Raw genomic sequence first — 19,083 nt, forward strand, 5'->3', positions numbered from 1 at the left:
TAAGCTGCATGCAAACAAACCCACAGCCCCCCAGAACCTGAAATATTAGTGCCTCACAGTGACAACAGAAACTGATGTGTCCCTGGTAAAGACAAAACTGGATCTTTCTCAAAAGGCCTAGTTCCTTACTCTCAAATGCCACTCTGCCAAATGCCAAAAGACTTCTCTATCCTGAGCAAACAGCTGCGAGGCATGAAAGCAATGCCAAATATTCAGTCGGTCGGGTAGAATGAAGGTAACAGAGCAGATGCAGTCCATCAGTATTACTTCGTTTGTAAAAGCAAAAAATTGACAGACACTCATTAAAGTACACCCTCTTTGGGACCATGCACAAAACTGGTGAGGAATAAACAACGCATTTGAAGTCTTTTGTTTAGAGAAATATTAATTTCAAATGGGCTTCCAGCATCTGCCTTGCTAAGATGCATCTGAATGTCTCAAGTATGAGAAGCCAAATAGGTATCGATATTTATTGCCTCTCTATCACTGTTTTGCAATGATCCCACTAGTCAAGTTCTGAGAGAATTGAAGGACAAGGTTTTTTTAAAATTTATGATCGCTATTTTAGGCAACTTATGTTCCAGACAGAAATCTACAATACAACTCTTCTGCCTTGCATTGCATTATGAAAGAGCAGAATAGTCAGCAGTATATACATTTGGGATGAAGAGGTTTGAATTTTGAAGCAGGTCAACTACTGGCTTAATGCACAGAAACAAGAAATTTGAGTCCCCTGTGACTTAGTCTCCAGCCTTTGAAAAGACCAAATATTTACACAGCCCAATGAACTGCTCTTCAAAGCAGATTTAAACACTTCACATTCCCATCCAACCTAACTGTGGGGCTGATCACTTGAGATGTAACTCATTTTTTCACCAAATACCACCCTTAGGTTGGAACATTTCAACCTGCAAAATGTCAGTGACATGCGACAACCAGGGATCCAGTCCACAGAGCTCACTTAAAGCAGCTCTGTACTGTAGAAATATTACCTCTTCAAATGAATGAAACACAGAATGACCGCTAGCACGATCAAATTTAGGTTTAAAATGCCCGTCCTTTGAGGTGTCAAAACCGAACACATTACTCTAGGTGAGGTCTCACCAATTCTGAGTACAAGGGTGGGATTACTTTCCTAGTCCTGCTCACCACACCGTTCCTGATCCAAGCCAGGATTCCATTGGCCTTCTTGGCCACCTGGGCCAAGTTTAAAGGAGGTTTTGGGCTATAGCTCTTAAGAGTATTTAACAGCCACATATCCTGCAAGGCATTCTCATTCCACCTGCAGAGTCAGAGAGATTCTTCAGCTCATCCTTTGCATAAAGCTGATAGTAACTCAAAGCTCAGTTCCTCCTATCTTGAACTCATCAGGTGATCAGATAAGAGACGTCAGGCATTTTCAGAGAGTCCGGCGAAGTGCTCACTCAAAGAAACAGAAAGTAGCAACAGCTCACACTATTAGTTATAAGCTGAGCAATATGACTCTCCTTGTCTCCCAGAACACTTCCCTTACAGCATTTAAGTAAATGTAAGGATTTTGCTTGGCTGTGAGAGGAGCCATCACCAAACCGCTTCTTCTCCCGGAGAACGCTGCAACTTATTGCACACCCTCAGAAGGACCTCTCACCTCACTCTGCATTTTCAGATCTCCCTTCTTTTTCTGTCTGATGCCACTGATGGCTGTGACCGATATATCCATAACAGCATGTGATACAAACATTCACAGTTCTACCATCATAAGAAATGTAAATGAGTGTAGTACAACTGTCAGGATTTAAAATTAAGAACAAAACTGCTATGTAAAGTGAATTTTCATCACTGAAGTCTTTACAGAGTACCCGTGTCCATATCTGGAGATAACTGAAATCTCACCAAAAGCATTTCTACCTTAAGTGACATGTGAGCACAATCCCAAGCAACACCATACAGAACCATTTGTATAGCTATGCTTCAGATTTCACGTCAGCAATTTTCTCGAGTGCATCATTAACCCACTGGGGAATCAGTCACATCATTGCTCCCATGTTTTCACTGCTGCCTTCAGTCATGTTTTCTCCATCAGGCACAATTATTGTACATGTGTAACAAACTTTTGTTATTGTTGTTGTTGTTTGTTTGTTTTTGGTTTGTTTGTTTTTTGTTTTGTTTTGTTTTGTTTTTGAACAAAGGGAGAGGGAAGTGGAAGCAGAAACAGCACACAGCAGGGGCCGCTGGAAACCGTTAAGGCTGGGGTCGCTCTTTGGAAGGATGATTCAGCTGTCAGGGCCCTCGGCCGGCGCTAACGAGGCCACGACTGTCAGGTGCCGCGGCCACCCGGACGCAGCTGCTGCTCGTCGGCAGCCCGGGGATGTTCCGCCCCCTACGCCTCTTGAGCTCCTCCAGAAGCCGTCGGGAGCCACGAGAGGAGCTTCTGGGATTCATCAGTCGAGGGAGCTGGAGCGGGTTCTGCTGCTGTGTCCGGTCGTAGTGCAGTTGGGGCTGGTAAGTACCGCGGGGGGCTGCTTTTAATACAAGGCCTTGGGATTCTATGTCACGTTCTCTGCGTGTTGTGCTGTTTTGTTTCAGGTTGCAGTGAGATGTCTCCCGATGCAGATCAGCCCGGACCGGTGAGCCGATCAGGTAGTGCCGGGACCGTGGAGGCGGCGAGCTCCCGGGAGCCGTTCGGTGCCGTCCGCCCGCAGCGGGAGGACGCCGGGCTCCCGCCGCGCTCCGTTCGGGGCTGACGCGGGGCTCTCGCCGGGCTCCTCCGGCTTCTCGGAGGCGGGGTAACATCGCCGTCCCGCTGCCGTCGCGTTTTCGGAGGGTGCTGCCGCTCTGTTCCCCGAGTCCCAGCGCAGCCCCGGGGCGCTCTCAGCCCCTCAGGGCTTTTTAGCGGCGCCGTCAGGTCCTCCCGATCTCTCCGGTAGAAGCGAACGGAGTGGGGCCGTATTCCTCCGTTCTCGGTGCTGCTGGGAATAGGAAGCAAAGCAAAGGGCTGCTGAAGCAAGCTTTGTTCTGCTTCAGGCTGAGCGAAGGCTGCAGCGGAGCCCGTCGTCAGCCCGAACCGGCGAGACGGTGGGAGCGGTGAGCATCTGAGAGCAGCTAGATAAGCTGGGGGCCGCGGCCGAACCACCGGAGAAGGGTTTTTCGGGTTCTTCGGCCCCTTCCGCTTTCCAGCGGTGGGAGCGAGCAGGGTGGGACCACCTATTCCACTCGCCGCCCCTTATTTGTAAGTTCAGGAGCGCGATGTCGTTCCCATCCCGGAGACGCGGCGGGACAGCTTGCCCGACCGGAACGCGTTTGGGATGGCTGTGTTGTTTTCAGGGTAAGGGACCGTGGAGAGAACCAGAACTCCCCGTGCCGTGCCTCCGGATGAAGGAAGACCTAGGAGAGCCGGCGGGTGAGGCTCAAGAGGCAGTAAAGGTGGGTAACATCACCGGGGGTTTTGGTTACAGAAGTTAATGGAAACTTAACAGAAGTTGTCAAGTTTGCCAAAGGCAAAGTAGAGATGAGGGAATGCGTGGGCCTGCTGCGATGGGGACCAGCTGGTGAAACGGGATGTAAGCAGGCGGAGGTGCCCAACGCCCTCCGGTGGCTGCTGTGACTGCTCCTTGGGGGCGTGAGATGAGAGAGGTTTTGAGGAAGGAGGAGCTTGTCTCAAGCGTGGTGGAGCTGGTCAAAGGTGATTTAGGCAAAAAGGAGGCCTGCATATTCCCAGACCCTAATTGGACATGCCTGTGTGTGCTGAAGGAACTGGCAGAAGTGAGAACTGAAGAGCTCCCTATCCTGTTCTTTCTGTTCTTTTCTACAGGAAGGGTGTCTGAGGACCAAAGGACAGCCCAAGTCCCTGCTGTGTTCAGAAAGGGTGAGAAGGTCAGCCTGTGCACCCTGGTGGCCCTTCAGAAGCGATCTGAGGAGCTCTTCCAGCAGTTTCAAGAACAGAGCAGGCATCTGGTGTGACTGCAGAGCCTCTGTGGAGGGAGGTGAATTGTGTTGTGTTCTTGGCTGGTGCATGCTGTCCCTTGGTGTCAGAGGCCCATTAATTTTGTTTGAGGGTGATGGTATGTGGGTTTTCTTGTTCAGGCTGAGGGTGTGCACGAGGAATGGAGTTGGGAGAGGTGATGCCTGCAGGAGTGGAGCATGTTTCATCTGGTGTGGTGCGGCACTGTGGAGTGAAGTCCCCTCCCTGGGTCAGGAGCTGCAGAGTCTCCAGGTAGGTTTGTTTCATGTGGTGTTCTGTTGTGCTGGTGTTAGTGTGGTTTTGTTTGAGGGGGCAATAGAAGGTGTATATTGTGTGGGTGTATGTTTGAGTTGGTGTGTGGTGTTGTGGTTTGGTTATGAGTATAGCTGTTTTGAACTACTTGTTTGTATAGAGCAGCAAATGCTTCTTTACTCCATATAATAAAATCTGGTTAAAAAGGAGTAATCCTTAATACAATTGCACTGTAGAAAGTAACAAATGTTTGAATGTATTGATTTTTAAAGACAGTGCAGTGTTCTGTATTATAGAACTCCCATTCTCAGTCTACAAGCACTTCTTGACTTATTTCTTCTCCTTATCCCTGTAACCCTGGTAACTTTCTCCTGGACATCTACCCACCTATAATTTGCAGGACAACATATACGAACTTGTTTTTTTTAGTCTGGTTTAAGGGCCCAAGCTGAAGTCCTGTGACTGTTAGAATACAGTGTTTCTAGAGTCTGTAGGTTGTGGTTTAATGGGGGGAAACAAAGCAACTGACCACGTGTCTTGAACAAAAACAACACAAAAGGCTCCAAAATAATAATAATAAAAAAAGCAAATAGTGATTGTTTGGAGTTTATTGCAGTATGTAAATACTGGAAGGAGATGAATAGCAGCTATTGTTTATGTAAGTGTTTCCATCTCCTTGTGCCTTTCTTTTTCATAGCTTTTTTTAAAGATGTGTTGCTTCTGTCTGGCCCTGCTCTTGTGCTTCGATGACATGAATAGGTTAGGGTGGTCCCTCTCTGTGTTGTAAGGTGATTTGTGACTGTGACTGTGGGAGCTGCTTGGCTACAAATGTTTCCTAAATGAGTACGTATCTGTTTTGCCTCATGTTTATGTTGCAATCAGAATTCTGAGAAGAAATTGTTATTCTAGTAAACTGCTACATGAAGATGATATAAATTGGTCAAAATATTATTAGAATGTGAGGGAACATCCTTATTCCTTAGAGTACAGACTGAAGGTAATGGCTTTTTACCTCCAAACTCTGTCTTGTCATCCTTTCAGCTGTGGTTATAATTAATATCAGTGTTATTACCTCAGCTTAGCGCACTGGAGACAGACTGAGTGCCGATGAATCTGAACTCCTAATTTTAATTAAAATTAACAGTGTTACCTGTCTGTATGGATTATGTTTGAACTTCTCCTGTCTTGCAGGTGTGGATATCTTTTCTCCTCTGTGGAACACCTGAAATGCTGAAATCAAGTACTAGAGGTATGTAAGGTTAATATGTAAAAGTATGAGTTTGTATGAAGTTCCAAAGTTCAGCTAGTCCGCTATCCTATGTCTAACAGCTGCCTGTAGCAAGTGCTTAGGAAACATCAAACAAGACAAACTTGCAGTGTATATTTCATGAGGTATCCTTCCACCCTTCAGAAAGCTGCAGTTCAGTGCCTGGCTCAACTGTAAATAGTTCCCTGTGTTTATCAGCCTTTGCATATGTCCTAAGTCTTTTTCAACTTCTGTAAATTATACTGAGCATGAAATCCTATGGCAAATGAATTGCAAGTTGTTTGAAGATACGAGGATGTGTTTTTTAGTTCATTTTTAATTTTCTATCCAATATCTTTGTGACATACATTTGTTCTTTCATTAAAAAAAATATATATAAACCAGTGATTAATTTATATAACAACCAGAATTAGTCATCCTCAAGGTAGGATAGTCAAAATAAAATGAAACTTGCTCATTGAGTGTTGCTTGCTTACTGGACAGGAAAGTGATATAGGAGATATGGGTATCTGGTACCTGGTCCTGCTTTTGGGAGGTGTTTTTAGTTCTCTGTAACATTTTAAAACTGAGAAGGTCTCTGCTGAGAGGTGCTCAGTTTATCCGCAGTGCTAAAAAAGTTACGCTGCTGTAAGTATCAAGCTGCTGCTGTATGGACCCTGTTATGTGAATTTCTGCATAGCTCTGTGTATAGAATATAAATGTCCTAATATTCATTTGTTGTATACACACAAAGTCACTGTATGGAAAATGAGTGGCTATTGTGTATGGTCAGATTTAATAATCTTTTCCCAGTTAATTTTTTTCTTTTATAAAGCCACAATAAAACTGATGCCTCCTTTACAGTACGTGAGATGAAATATCTGTAAAAGGATCAGATAGGAGATATTCAGAATTTCAGGTCCTATGATGTTAATGGAAATACAGTAAATGAATGATAATGTTCTTAATCATGGCTACTTAAATCTGCAAATTGAAGATGCCTCTGAATTTTTTTCTCAGTGCTACAATTATATTCCTGACAATCTACACATGAACTGTGAAACTTTGAGGGTAGCCCCAAAAGTAACAGAGAGGTAATGGCTGTATTAGTGAGGACCTTACATACCCACATGGATAGACTGCAACAAGGGATCATGGCAGAGAGGTAAACAGAACCTACCCCCAGAACTGTGGCATTTGGTCAGTGTGGCAGCCCCCAGACACATTTTCCCCCCCGCCCTGCCTGTCTTTCCCCCTCTGATCAGGCAGGAGCTGTGCTTGTGCTGCTGTGGTGTGAGTGGAGCTGGGAGTGATGGCAGCCAACCTCCTTTCTGTATAAAAGCAGCTCCCCTTTGGGAGTGTGGCAACACAGGAGCACTGTGAGCAGAACTTACGAACAGGGAATGCTTGTTAGATGGATGCCCTGGCACTTGTCAGGGAGCAGGGAGGGTCCTCTCCTCTGAGAACTCTGGGGTGCTGCTGCCTCTTATAATTACCATGGTGAGCATCAGTCACAGCAGCTAATCTGAGGCAGCAAACCAGACCAAGGAGATGCAGGCTCTCTGGGCTCATGTGGGCACCTGGGTGGACATCCTAGAGGAGGGGGGGGAGTGGAAGATGCAGTCCGTAATGTTGACTTTGGGGAGCTCTGATATCTGGAGTTCCCCTTGGGTGCTGAGGGAGGAGAGGGCTGTCATGGGTGCAGGTATGTCCATGTGTGCTGAGGGAGCTGACAGATGTTTGCTGAAGGTGCTCTCTGTCATCTTTGACAGGTCTTGGAGAACAGAAGAAAAGCCTGAAGACTGAAGAATGGCCAGTGTCAGTACAGGAAGGGCAAGAAGGAGGATCTGGGGAACCAGAGGTCAATCGGTTGTACCTCTGTTCCTGGGAATGTGACAGAACAGCTTGTTCAGGATGCGTCTCCAAGTGATTGGAAGAGAAGATTATCAGGAATAGTCAGCATGGATTCACCATGGGGAAATTGAGCTCAACCAATCTCATAGATTTCTATGATGGTGTCTCTGGCTTGGTAGATGGGAGAGAGCAGTGGGTATTGTCTATGTTGACCTCAGCAAGGCTTTTGGCACTGTCTCCCATGTCATCTTGATAACAAAGCTGTGAAAGTGTGGGATAGATGAGTGGACAGTGAAGTGGGCTGATAACTGGCTGAGCTCAGAGAGTGGTGATCGAAGATGGGCCATGAAGATGATCAGGGGGCTGGAGCACCTCCCCTATGAAAATAGGCTGAGGGAGCTGGTCTTGTTCAGCTTGAAGAAAAGAAGGCTGTGGGGTGACCTCATTGCAGCCTTTCAGTACCTGAAGGGTACCAATAATCAGAAGGGGAGTAAGCTCTTTGAAAGGGCAGATAATATTAGGACAAGGGAAAATGTTTTTAAGTTGAAAGAGGGAAGATTTAGGTTGGATATTTGGGGGAAGTTATTTACTAGGAGAGTGGTGAGGTACTGGAACAGGCTCCCCAGGGAGTCTGTGGGTGCCCTGTCCCTGGAGGAGTTGAAGGCCAGGTTGGATGGGGCCCTGGGCAACCTGATCTAGTATATGTGGATGTTTGGTGTCCCTGCAAGGCAGGAGGGTTGGGGCTTCATGACCCCTGAGGTCCCTCCCAACCTGGGCCATTCTGTGATCAGTGGCACGGAGTCCAGTTGGAGGCCTGTAACTAGCAGTGTTCCCCCGGGGGTCAGAGATGGATCTGTTCTTGTTCAATATCTTCATTGATGACCTTGATGAGGAGTTAGTGTCCGCTCTCACAAGAATACCAATGATACAAAGCTGGGAGGAGTGGCTGACACACCTGATGGCTGTGATGCTGTTCAGGAAGATCTGGACAGGCTGGAGGGCTGGGCAGCGAGAAACCAGATGAGGTTTAACAGAAGCAAGTGTGCAGTCTTGCACCTGGGAAGAAACAGTTTCAAGTATTGGTACAGGTTGCTGCATGACCTGCTGGAGAGGAGCTGTGTGCAGAAGGACCTAGGGGTCCTGGTGGATGAAAGGCTGGCCATGAGCCAGCAGTATGTCATTGTGGCCAAGACTGCCAATGGAATCCTGCAGTACAGTACATTAAAAGGAGCAGGGCCAGCCAGTTGAGAGGTGATCCTTCCCCTCTTCTCTGCCCTGGGGGCCTCACCTGGAGTACTGCATCCAGATCTGGGTTTCCCAGTACAAAACAGACAGGGGTCTCCTGGAAAGAGTCTGGCTGAAGGTAGAAGTGAAGGTAGAAGTTCACCTCCCTTGTGAGTGCGTCTGTTCAGCCTTGACAAAACATGACTGAGAGGGCATCTGATTAATGTTTATAAATATCTTAATTGTAGGAGACAAAGGGACGTGGCCAGTCTCTTTTTAGTGGTCTGTGGGAACAGGAGATGGGGAAATGGCTGTTAACTGGAGCACAGGAAGTTCTGTGCCAGTAAGTGAAAGATGGAGGGTGATGGAGCACTGGAATGGGCTAACCAGAGAGATTGTGGTGTCTCCTCTGGAGGTGTGCCTATGCGGCCTGCTGTAGGAAGCCTGCTTTGGCAAGGGGTTTGGACTCTATGAACTCTAAGAGGTCCCTTCCAATGCCTATGATTCTGTGACTGCAGGCATCAGGTAAGACAGTGACATGTGTGAAGGTGTAAGGCTTTCTCCCTGGGTATGTTTAAAGTTTGAGACCAAATTGAGATCATTTTGGTTTTTGCAATAGAAGTATCCTATGTATCCAATAATTTACATCACGTTTCCACGTGCCTCTGTTAATAAAGTCTTCATACACTTGAATAATCTTAAGCAGACTCCTATACTTGTAATCAATCATTATCAGCTTGAAGTAAATCTGTCTATACTAAGGCTGACATAGGGCTGCTTAACAATATCTGCTTCCTGTTGAAGTACTAGTGCTGAAGCTTAGAAGACTTTTCTGCATTGCAGTCCTTACCAACCAGTTCACATCATTATGAATTATTATACTGGTTGAGAACTGGTTCATAGTGGATGCCTGTCAGTGACTGACACCACTGCTTGCTGAAGCTGTGCTGAAACTGCCACTATTCAAATGCGTAAGACTGAGATGTGCTGGACCATGTAGCGTTTGTCTTGACAAATGTGACTTTGAATGCTAAGCAGAGGACCACGTAGTAGTACAAACGATCTCTATACAGTGAAGGTTTTGTCTTTCTGTGTTTTGATTGGACTGTATGCTGTTTGGGACACGATGGAATTTTGGCATTTCTTCTATGTTGCCTTCACATGTGCTGTGGTAGTTATGGACCTACATGATTGTCAAACAAGGGGGATTTTTACTTGGAGACTTGGACCTGATATTCATTATAGATAATTTGCTCATTCTGTGTATTGTGCAGCTTTTTTCTTTGCAAATTAGTCTTGAAATAGAAGTAATTTATCTCAATATGTCCTGAGGTCAGCATACAAATGACTTTAAAGACACAGTATCTATATTTTGAGTCCACATAGTGTGCTGAATATATCCTTACAGCACCTTTCATCCTAAGAATCATTCAGATCTTCTCAGAGAGGAATGCCCTTAAAGCAGTGGTGTTAAGAGAGAATATTGGTTTGGTACAGGTTGTTTAAACTTAGTGGCCTGCCAAAGAATTCCTGGGCAGTATTACTTCTTGAAATGCAGCTCGGTGCCCCGCAATGCTCTTGAAATGCAGCAGATGAGTCACTGTCATGCTGATGCATATAGATACTTTATTCAATCACTGTGATTATTTCATAAAGTCCTTTAGACTTATCTGATAAATAATAGAAATCGGTGACATTTCTTATTGTATTGTTTGTAGCTGCTGTAAACTATTTTTTAAGTTGCATGAATGCTAAGAGTTATGTGACAGAATTAACATCTGTAGAAATTGTGTGAAGCTTCCTTGTATGGGTAAACCTTAAATACATTTCTTGCTGGATAGAAAATAACAGGCATATTACTTAATTTATGCTAGATATTGTGCTTTGGTTAGTATGACCGGAATTGGATTCCTTTAGGAAGAAATTAAACTAGAAGAGCACCTCTTGGGGTGAATCAGTTAACGTTGGAATAAAAATAATAATAATAGATGTTGCATTTTGAGATTTTAACAGTAATGCTTAGCAGAACTGAAAAACAAAAACTAAACAGCTACAACAAAAAGACACTTGTACAGTTGAGAATAGATATTGACCAAAAGACATTGCTGGAGCTCTGAAACTAATCATTAGTTCAATAATCATTAGAATGTTGTTGTTTCTTAAAAATATCAAAGATTGAACTGGATGCAAGGTCTTGGGAACAATTGGGTAAAACTGACCTTCTGTCTCGACCTGTGATCATCCTATCAGGGGTGATAGCTATGCAATTCAGTTTGTCATCTATTTTCTGTTGTTCATTTAGTTGTAAGAACGAAGGAAATGCAACTCTTATGTGACTTTATACTCCAAGTGTTAGGAAAACATCAGCAAGTTTTTCCCACCAGGTATGTGGAATCTTCACTGCTAGAAGCTATGAACTGTCTCTAGACCGACTCTTTATTCTGCATTGATTCCAATGTGAAAGCTCACTGCAGAATATGAGAAGCCTGATTACGTTACCTTCATTACTTGTTGAGTCTTGCAAGCCAGATAGTTTACAGAAAAGGGACAAGGAAGAGATAGAAAAGAATTATATCATTTTTCTAAGTTGATCTTTGATATGCTTATGAGTATATATACTATCTCTAGCTGCAGACTTAATAATTCCCTGAAGATTCACCTGAAGATATACTTGTGTTGCACAGCAGATAATAGTGATTTTTGAAATGCCTGTTCTTCTTGCCAGTGATTTAAGAGGCCTTAGGAGGAGCACAAGCTGAGATATTTTGTTTTTACTGAAAACCTCTTAAAAGGAGAGTAACCCAACAACTCTATTTCAGGTCATATATTGGCTTGAGCAGTGGGACTGGGTGAACTTCTTGAGGTTCAACCAAGTCAAGTGCAGTTTTGCACTATGGTCATGCCTACTTTTTGCTATCATTACATGCCTGGGGAGGAAAAAAAAAAAAAATTGTGCACAGCCCTATGGAAAATTATTTGGGGTTCTGCTGCACAGCAAGTTGAATGTGAGCCAGCGATGTGCTCTTATAGCCCAGAAAGCCAACTGCATCCAGGATTGCATCAAAAGAAGCACAACCAGCAGGGTGAGGGAGGTGGTCCTGCCCCTCTGCTCTTCACTTGTGAGATCTGACTTGGAGTTCTGCATCCAGATGTGGAATCCTCTGTACAGGAGAGGTACGAACCTGTTGAAGCACATCCAGAGAAGGGCCACAGAAAAAAATCCAAGGAATGGAACATTTCTACAACAAGGACAGGCTGACAGAGTTGGGGCTGTTAAGCCTGGGGAAGAGAAAGCTCCAAGGTGATCTGATAGCAGCCTTTCAGTATCTAAAGTGGGGTGATGACAAATAAGGGATATGGACTCTTTAGCAGTGTCTTCTGTGATAGGAGAAGGGGAAATAGTTCAGAAGGGAGATATAGATTGGCTATAGGAGAAAGGTGTTTTTTTTAAAATAAGGGTGGTGGAGGCACTGGAACATTTGTCTTCCCTACGTTATTTCTTATGGTGTAATCAGCATAGATAATCATTCTCCAGAGTAACAGCCATGTTCTGTTGGTTCTATTTTTCTACTTTTTCCGGAGTTCAGATATCTAGAGGAGAGCAAGAAACAAACAGGAAAAGTGTTAGAGAGACACGAGAAGGAGAAATCAGCTCTGTTCTCGAGTATCAAACTGTAGGTGAAAAGGGGTTAGTATAGTACCATCTTTTCCTGTTATTTATTTATTTTTTTTTCCATGAAGCTCCTTTATCTAAGCTCAGGTAAGAGTCATTGGAACAAAGTATTGGTAACACAGCTCCAAGACTGGTTTCTCTGTTTTGAAGAGGAAATAAAGCTGGGGCATGCCCTTCACAGAGAGTATCTCTGTGGTAAGTAGGCAATGAATACTACTAGAATATGGCCAAACAAACCTTTAAGAACTAGGTTACAGGTTAAGGTAGTAACATGTTTTAAAATTTCTGTGGGCTGAAGTTAAGCTAATCTATGTGGAATTTAAAGACAAGAACACCCCTGAATATTGTGTATTTATGCAGAGTGAAAACAGAACTTGTTGGATAACCTGCTGGTACCAACAAGGACTGCTTTAAGGACAGTTATATGTATTTCTTCTAAATGTAAAGAACTGTACTGGAAGAGTATCAAAATCAACTTTTCATGCATGCTGTATTAGAATACATTCCTCTGTATATAATCTCTGGAGTGCTTGCCCTATATTAGCAATAGGACTACTTACTGATCCTTGTAAGTATGCCTGGATTGATTCTGTTTGAAGATTTAGGTGACACCCAAAGTTTTTGGGTACTTCAGCAGCTGAAATAGAAATGCTGTTCCTCTCCTCTGCTGTTTTCTCTGGACCATGCCTCTAACAAGAGTAGTGAAATTGTGTATATTGTTGAATTGGACAGGACAGTGATTAAAGTATTGAAACATAGTGCAGTACCTCTTGAAACATACTTCAAATACAGGATGGAATATAAATGGAAATGAAATCACTTATGTACAGCTCACCTTAACGAAGTGTTCCCATGCAAATTAATTTGAATATTAAATGTAGGTATAAATATTATCTGCACTTTCTTTCTGTGCCTAATCCAAACCCAGCTGTGCCGGCCTGAGTCTGTTACTTCTGGGTGTTTTCCTATATTCTCCTGTTCATCCAACTGACTGTCACTTTGTATCCTGACAGTGTTTACCAAAGAGTTTCATTTTAGTATCTTTCCAAACAGGTGCCAGCCAGTGCACAATGTTCCAGCCTGACAAAAGGCTTTTGAATTTCATGCTGCACAAGTGGATTCTGCTCCACTGTCTGTGGAGTACCGTGATTTTGCCAGCCCTGTGTTTTACTTTGGTTTGTAATGCCCCTTAGCAGTGAAGGCATTAACAGTTGGTGGTTCTGTGATATATATATATATATTTTTATATATTGTGTTTTGGGAATTGGTGTTAATGGAAAAACTGTTCAGTTCTGCTGTTTGGAGATAATATGAAAGGAGGGTGGTGCTAAATGAGCATTAAAGATGCTGATATATTCACATGATATTGTCTTTAGAACAATATAAGAGCAGCCATATGTTTTGCTTTAGAAATGCACAGCGTCCTTCATCTTAAGTTGGATAACATCATTCACCTAGATTAGTTCACGCTTTAGTAAGCGTCAAATCTGGAGGTATTTCTGTCTGATTTTCTGTCTCTTAGGGGATAGGATTACATGCTACCATTTAGGAAACACCTACCAGTACTTTCCAGCCTCGGGTTGTTTATACAGATCTGTATGTGGCTTTGGTACCACAGATTCCCATGGATTTGGTTTTTGTAATAATTATCACTTTTGAAATCATGCTCAGTGCTATGGAGGCGCACTCTGCTTAAAGGGAGACAAACAGTTTGCATAGGGCAAGGAGACTTATATACAGCTTATAATTTTAAATGGTGCATACAGAACATGTATTTTCTTCTGTAAACAGGTAAGCTTTGCATAAATTATCAGTTTGTATAATTTTTTTTATCTTAATGCTAGATGAGATCAAGGTAAGGGGGAACCAAAAGTGTTTGGGCCAAAGGAATCTGTAGGAGTTTCTACCAGTTTGCAGTGTGTGAGAAAGACCTGTACTTAAACACAGCGTGCAGTGCAGCTCCCAGACACATGCAGCACTTTGTGTCACAGCTCACGCTAGTTGTTTGGCAGGTGTCAGAGTGGGTGTCCCTGTCAGGGAAGAAGCAGGGACCCAAAAGGAAGACCAGATGACATGTGGGTCTGTTACTAATTAAGGTGGGGACCTTGTGACACAGAACAGAGGAAAGGCTGAGGTACTGAATCCTTTTTCTACTCAGCTTTTCAACAGCAGTAAACAGGGAAGAGAAAAAGTGAGCTCCGGTTCCTTATTTCTTTATGCACAGTGATCTTGTTCTAGTAAAATGCTGTCTGTTGCAAGCATCCTTTAGAATTTATGCCACAAACACAAAATGGCATTTAGCTGTTATGTATATGCATTCTTGCCTCAAGCTGTGAATGTTTTCAGTTGGATAACTTTCTATGCAATCTTCAGTCATCAAGGCTTTAAGTAGATGAGGAAAAACATACCAAGTCATCTATGAGTGGCTATTGTGAAGAACGTAGAGAAAGGAATTCATTGGAGCTTTGCAACCTCAAAACTAGTTCATAGGGCAAGCATAGTTGATGACAAACCCTATTTAATACACAGATATCTAATAGAGTTTGAGTACTGTGTGCTCCAAGTGTTGATTCAAATTTCAATGACTTTTGATAGCATTAATTCTCATTGTGGTTCATTGGCTTTTTGTTTTTAGTTGACTCTGTACTTCAGATTAATACTGTGTGCTATAAAAGATAACTGGTTGAATGTAAGGAGCATAGGATTTTGAAAATTGAGACGCTGTGACAATGCTGAAGTATTCTGAACTCCAAAAACACAACTTGAATATTTTAATTTGTCATCAGAGTGGGAGAATGGCTCTAGGTAATTTCTGGTTATCTTTATTTCTTCCATCTGCTGCTAAAAAAAAATTAATTCAGTTGAAGTTTGGGTTAATATTATTTCTAGTTGCATATTACCTCATCCTAGTTTAATGAGGATTCCAGTCTCTCAAAATATTGCCTTGCCTGTTGTGATTCAGCTTACAAAAATACCTGCTGATTATGCACAAGTACGAGGACGAGTCTGCAAAAGGAATATTCAGTGTTTTTCAGTTTAAATAAATGAATCATAGCCTTGATGTTCTGAGCTGTAGGGAAGACGAGCAGCTTGAAAAGTGAGTGTCCAACAGTTTGTTGACTAAATACTTGATTTACCTGTTGAATTTTCAATTACGTGCTTTGTGAACTAGAGAAATGTGAGAAACTTCAAGCAGATGCATTGGATATTGGCTGCCAGAGAGTTAAGGAAACGTTTATTTTTTTCTAACCTGCTCCATAATTACTGTGACTTTATAGTAGAAGCTGAGGTAAATGTCCTATAGAGCAAGGTAAAGAGCACCAGATCAAAAATTTGTTTCAGATTTCTATGTCTTCATTTGAAGTTGTCAGTGCTGCAAGAGTTCTACCCCTTCATAAGATTCTTTAATCTTGAGAAGTGTTAGGCTGATAGCAAGGAAGTTCATGCCTTCTCTGCATACAGAGCAGTCTGGCATATAAACAGATTTAGCTCCTCCATAGTGATAAGACCAACTGATTTCAATCATACATATAACCCTTCTTTTTTGTCTGAATCTGTTTTTGTATTTATTACTGTGTTTTGTTTTGTTTTATTTTCAGAAGGGCCATGTTCCCCATCTCCTACTAACTGAATTATCTTGGCAGGCAGAGCACAGTCTAGATGAGTAGGCTTTACTGCACCAGTCCTAGCCTCTCCTTTTTGAATTGTCATACTAATTATTTATTAGCAACACCTATGTTGGTTTTTGGGTTACTTTTTTCTTTTTTTATTTCTGTTAATTGAGACATGAGCACAATATGAATAGCTATTATATTGCCTGTTTGTAAACTTACTGAAAAGGCTGATACACAGAGTGGTATATTTAACAGGTAACTTCCTATCAGCCTTAGAACACATCTGTATTTGCCAGCCTTTCCATTCAGGGTGGAGGTGTTTGCGTACTCTATCCTTTTCTTGTTGCCTTTGATCAGGAATTTCTCTTGACTCCTGATGTCAAGGCAAGGGTTCACTTGGCTGACTTCTTGATGTTTATTGAATTACATGTTTTATTCCTTTATTAAAAATATTTAAGTATTAATTTTTTATATTAGAGTATTCAAATGTGCAGAATGCAGTGTAACTGTGGGAAGCTCTAGGGGCAGTGCCCATATCATGTTTTTACACCCGCGCTGTAGAAGACTCAGTGTTAACCCATTAATGTAATTGATAGTTCTGAAAAACGAATAAAACAGTAAGAAGATGATTTTTTGAAATCTCACTTCTCCTTCCAGTACCAGAGCATCTCTTAGTTGTGCAACACTTGATATGGTCATCTGCTGTTTCTTTTCTTTCTTCCCAAGGGACGAGTGTGCTCCAGCAAGCAGGATTAGTTGTTTTGATTGCACAGCTGTTTAGTTTTAGTTGTATGTGCTAGAGACAATGTCCTGCATTTGGTGTAGAGATTCACTATATTTTTGATTGCATCCACTTAGTGATTCATTGAGGATGTTAAAAATTACTGGAAAATATTGTTCCTTGTTTCCTTTCAGAAATGAGTGAGCTACCAGTGAAAACAGAGTTGCCCATCCACTTGTTGGTGGAGTCTCTACTAAAAGAGCACAGCTTTCTGACAGATTACACCTCAGTTCACAACACCTTTCAGACAAGATGTAACTTCTCTAGTAGATGATGGTGTCAGATAATATCTGCAGAAATGAAGGATGAAAGTGACTGTACTGGGTATCATCTGATACGGGATCCAGAGTATGTACCAGTTCCTTATGATTCTTCATAGTAAGGCAGGGAAGATGTTTAAGTCTTTGAATCACTTAGAAACACATCCAAAATTTTGAGTCATCCTCTGCTAAGCTGATAACTGAAATCAAGGAGGGTTGATATGTGCTCTAAAATGGGAGCTGTTTTTCATTGTGTCCATTTTCTGGGGGTGATAATGTGTTTTCTTTCTTTGTATAAAAGCTAAGATTATTTCTAAGTGCCTAAGAAGAACTCAGGCTTTTAAGATGCTGAGGTACTTCTGAAAATCTTGACCTACAGATGTTTTGAAAGTTTTTACAGTAACAATCGACAGAAAAAATATATTTTGATAGCAGATAATAACATCTATCGTATATCAAAGATACCAGTCAGTTTGTTACCAAATACAGTCTAGACTGGAACTATTAGAAGGGTCAGTAAAACTTAAACCCTTCTAATGATGACTGAGCCTGATGATTCTTGAGTGAATACAAACTGGATATTCTGCTGCCACTTGGGTTTCTGAGATGATGATTCTACTGCATTGCTCATCTTACTACTCAGTTCCTGACAAATGCTCTGGCTAACCTGGGGTAAAACGGTGGCCCACGAGAATTTGTCTTCATTCAATTCAGCCAAGACAGGTTGGACGCTGGTGCGATACACCGTTTGTACCACAGCCTGTTCCCTCAGGTCCTGGGTTCCTTTCTCCAGGGCAATCCATCTGCCTGGGTTACATCCCAGGTGGAAGAGAATTGCCTAAAAAGAACCTTCTCCTCACAGCTCAGTTATTTGTGCTTCTGATGCATAGAAGGGGCGTGCAACGGGCATAGCCCATTGGTGGGAGCAGCATATACTCTGTAATCATCACTGTGTCTCCTCCCATAGCCGTATTTTGTACCATTGCTACAACGAGGAAGAAAGTAGCAAAGGACAGAATGAAAGGAAATAAGCAATAATAAAACAATAGCAAGTGCAATCACGGTGTCGAGCCATACAGATTTGTGGTTTGTTTTTTTTTTTTCTTCTCATTAATAAAGTGGTGGGAATGGCAGAGGAGACGAGTGGTGCACAGATAATTAAAAAGGGAGAAGCACAAAAATAGAGATCCCTGTTTAAGAACATATTTTATTTTACTATTATTATTATTATTTTTTTAAAGCACTTTAGGAGAGAAACAGTGGATGCTCAGAGAAAAAAATAAAGTTGAATGTCACATTTTGTATTCCACTTCAGGACAAGCCGTGGCAATAGGTGTTACAAGTGAGAAATCTCCCTTGTAACTTCATGCCAGCATATTGCAATGAGAGAAGATTAATATATGGAAATCTTAATCTCAAATCAAACAGATAAGGAGAGGAACGTGAGGCCTCTTCTTGTCAAATAAGACACAGTCACAGTTCAAATGAGCCATTGTGGTACTGTGGCTCTTTGTCTGGGACAACACCAGTTGTTGTCTTTCTAATAAAAACAATGCAAGGGGGTCTCCTGTAATCAGGGAAGCTGACACTTGGCTGCTGTTTTTTCGATTTCCAGATAAAAATGATACTTGCCAAGTCTGTAATCCTCCGCAGAGCCGGCTTGAAGTCCATCCTGAGTCTGTGAGGTGAGAAAAGCTGCTCAAAGCAGCTTTTGCCAGGGTGAATCGGGAGGGGGGGTGTGCAAGGCCTTCCTTGGCTGGGTGGCTGCGTGCCGAGTTCCTTTGCGATGTCAAGATTCCCTTTTCCTCCGGGAGGGGGGCTTGCCGCTCTGCAGGTCTAACGGTGTCCCCGCTGATGTTTCAGGAGCTGCTGCAGAAGAAAGAAGTAGCGGTGTGGAGGACATGCCAGGCAGGAACTGGGAAGAAATTGATTCTGTTAACTCTCATTCTCATTCAGTTCACTTTTCCCTTTTAGTACCTCTGTTGAAATGTATGAATTACTCTTGCTTGCTCATTATTGTTATCTTTCTGCTCTGAGAATAAATGTTTATGTTGGTTTTTTTGTTTGTTTTTTGTTGTTTTTTTTTTTTTTTTTTTTTTTTTTTTACAATGATATCTGGCTTTTATCTCTGTTCTCCTTAGAATTTTTCTTTTGAATTACACCTCTGTTAGCACGAAGCTTCTACTTACTGGGTGGTTTACTTTCATGCCATTTGTTTCTTTCCTTCACCTATATGGAA

General features: G+C 42.5%; 1 protein-coding gene across 6 annotated transcripts in view; it reads left to right on the forward strand.

The window, feature by feature from the left end:
* Window positions 1-18,889, forward strand: part of LOC140253683 (uncharacterized) — a 228,630-nt gene extending 209,741 nt beyond the window's left edge. For 4 of the 6 annotated variants that reach the window (XM_072339421.1, XM_072339420.1, XM_072339419.1 and 1 more), the window contains 7 exons: window positions 2,169-2,481; window positions 2,566-2,902; window positions 3,004-3,208; window positions 3,304-3,402; window positions 3,791-4,192; window positions 5,384-5,441; window positions 7,211-11,312. In XM_072339421.1, the coding sequence (XP_072195522.1) occupies window positions 3,352-3,402; window positions 3,791-4,192; window positions 5,384-5,441; window positions 7,211-7,368 (669 nt within the window). In that variant the 5' untranslated portion in view covers window positions 2,169-2,481; window positions 2,566-2,902; window positions 3,004-3,208; window positions 3,304-3,351 and the 3' untranslated portion in view covers window positions 7,369-11,312. Of the gene's footprint in view, window positions 1-2,168; window positions 2,482-2,565; window positions 2,903-3,003; window positions 3,209-3,303; window positions 3,403-3,790; window positions 4,193-5,383; window positions 5,442-7,210; window positions 11,313-16,718; window positions 16,933-18,459; window positions 18,530-18,707 lie in introns of those variants that run through there. The other 2 variants (XM_072339422.1, XM_072339418.1) reach the window with 2 other exon arrangements.
* Window positions 18,890-19,083: the final 194 nt, after the last annotated feature.

The sequence above is a fragment of the Excalfactoria chinensis genome, chromosome 6, assembly GCF_039878825.1.
Source record: "Excalfactoria chinensis isolate bCotChi1 chromosome 6, bCotChi1.hap2, whole genome shotgun sequence".
Taxonomy (NCBI): Eukaryota; Metazoa; Chordata; class Aves; order Galliformes; family Phasianidae; genus Excalfactoria; species Excalfactoria chinensis.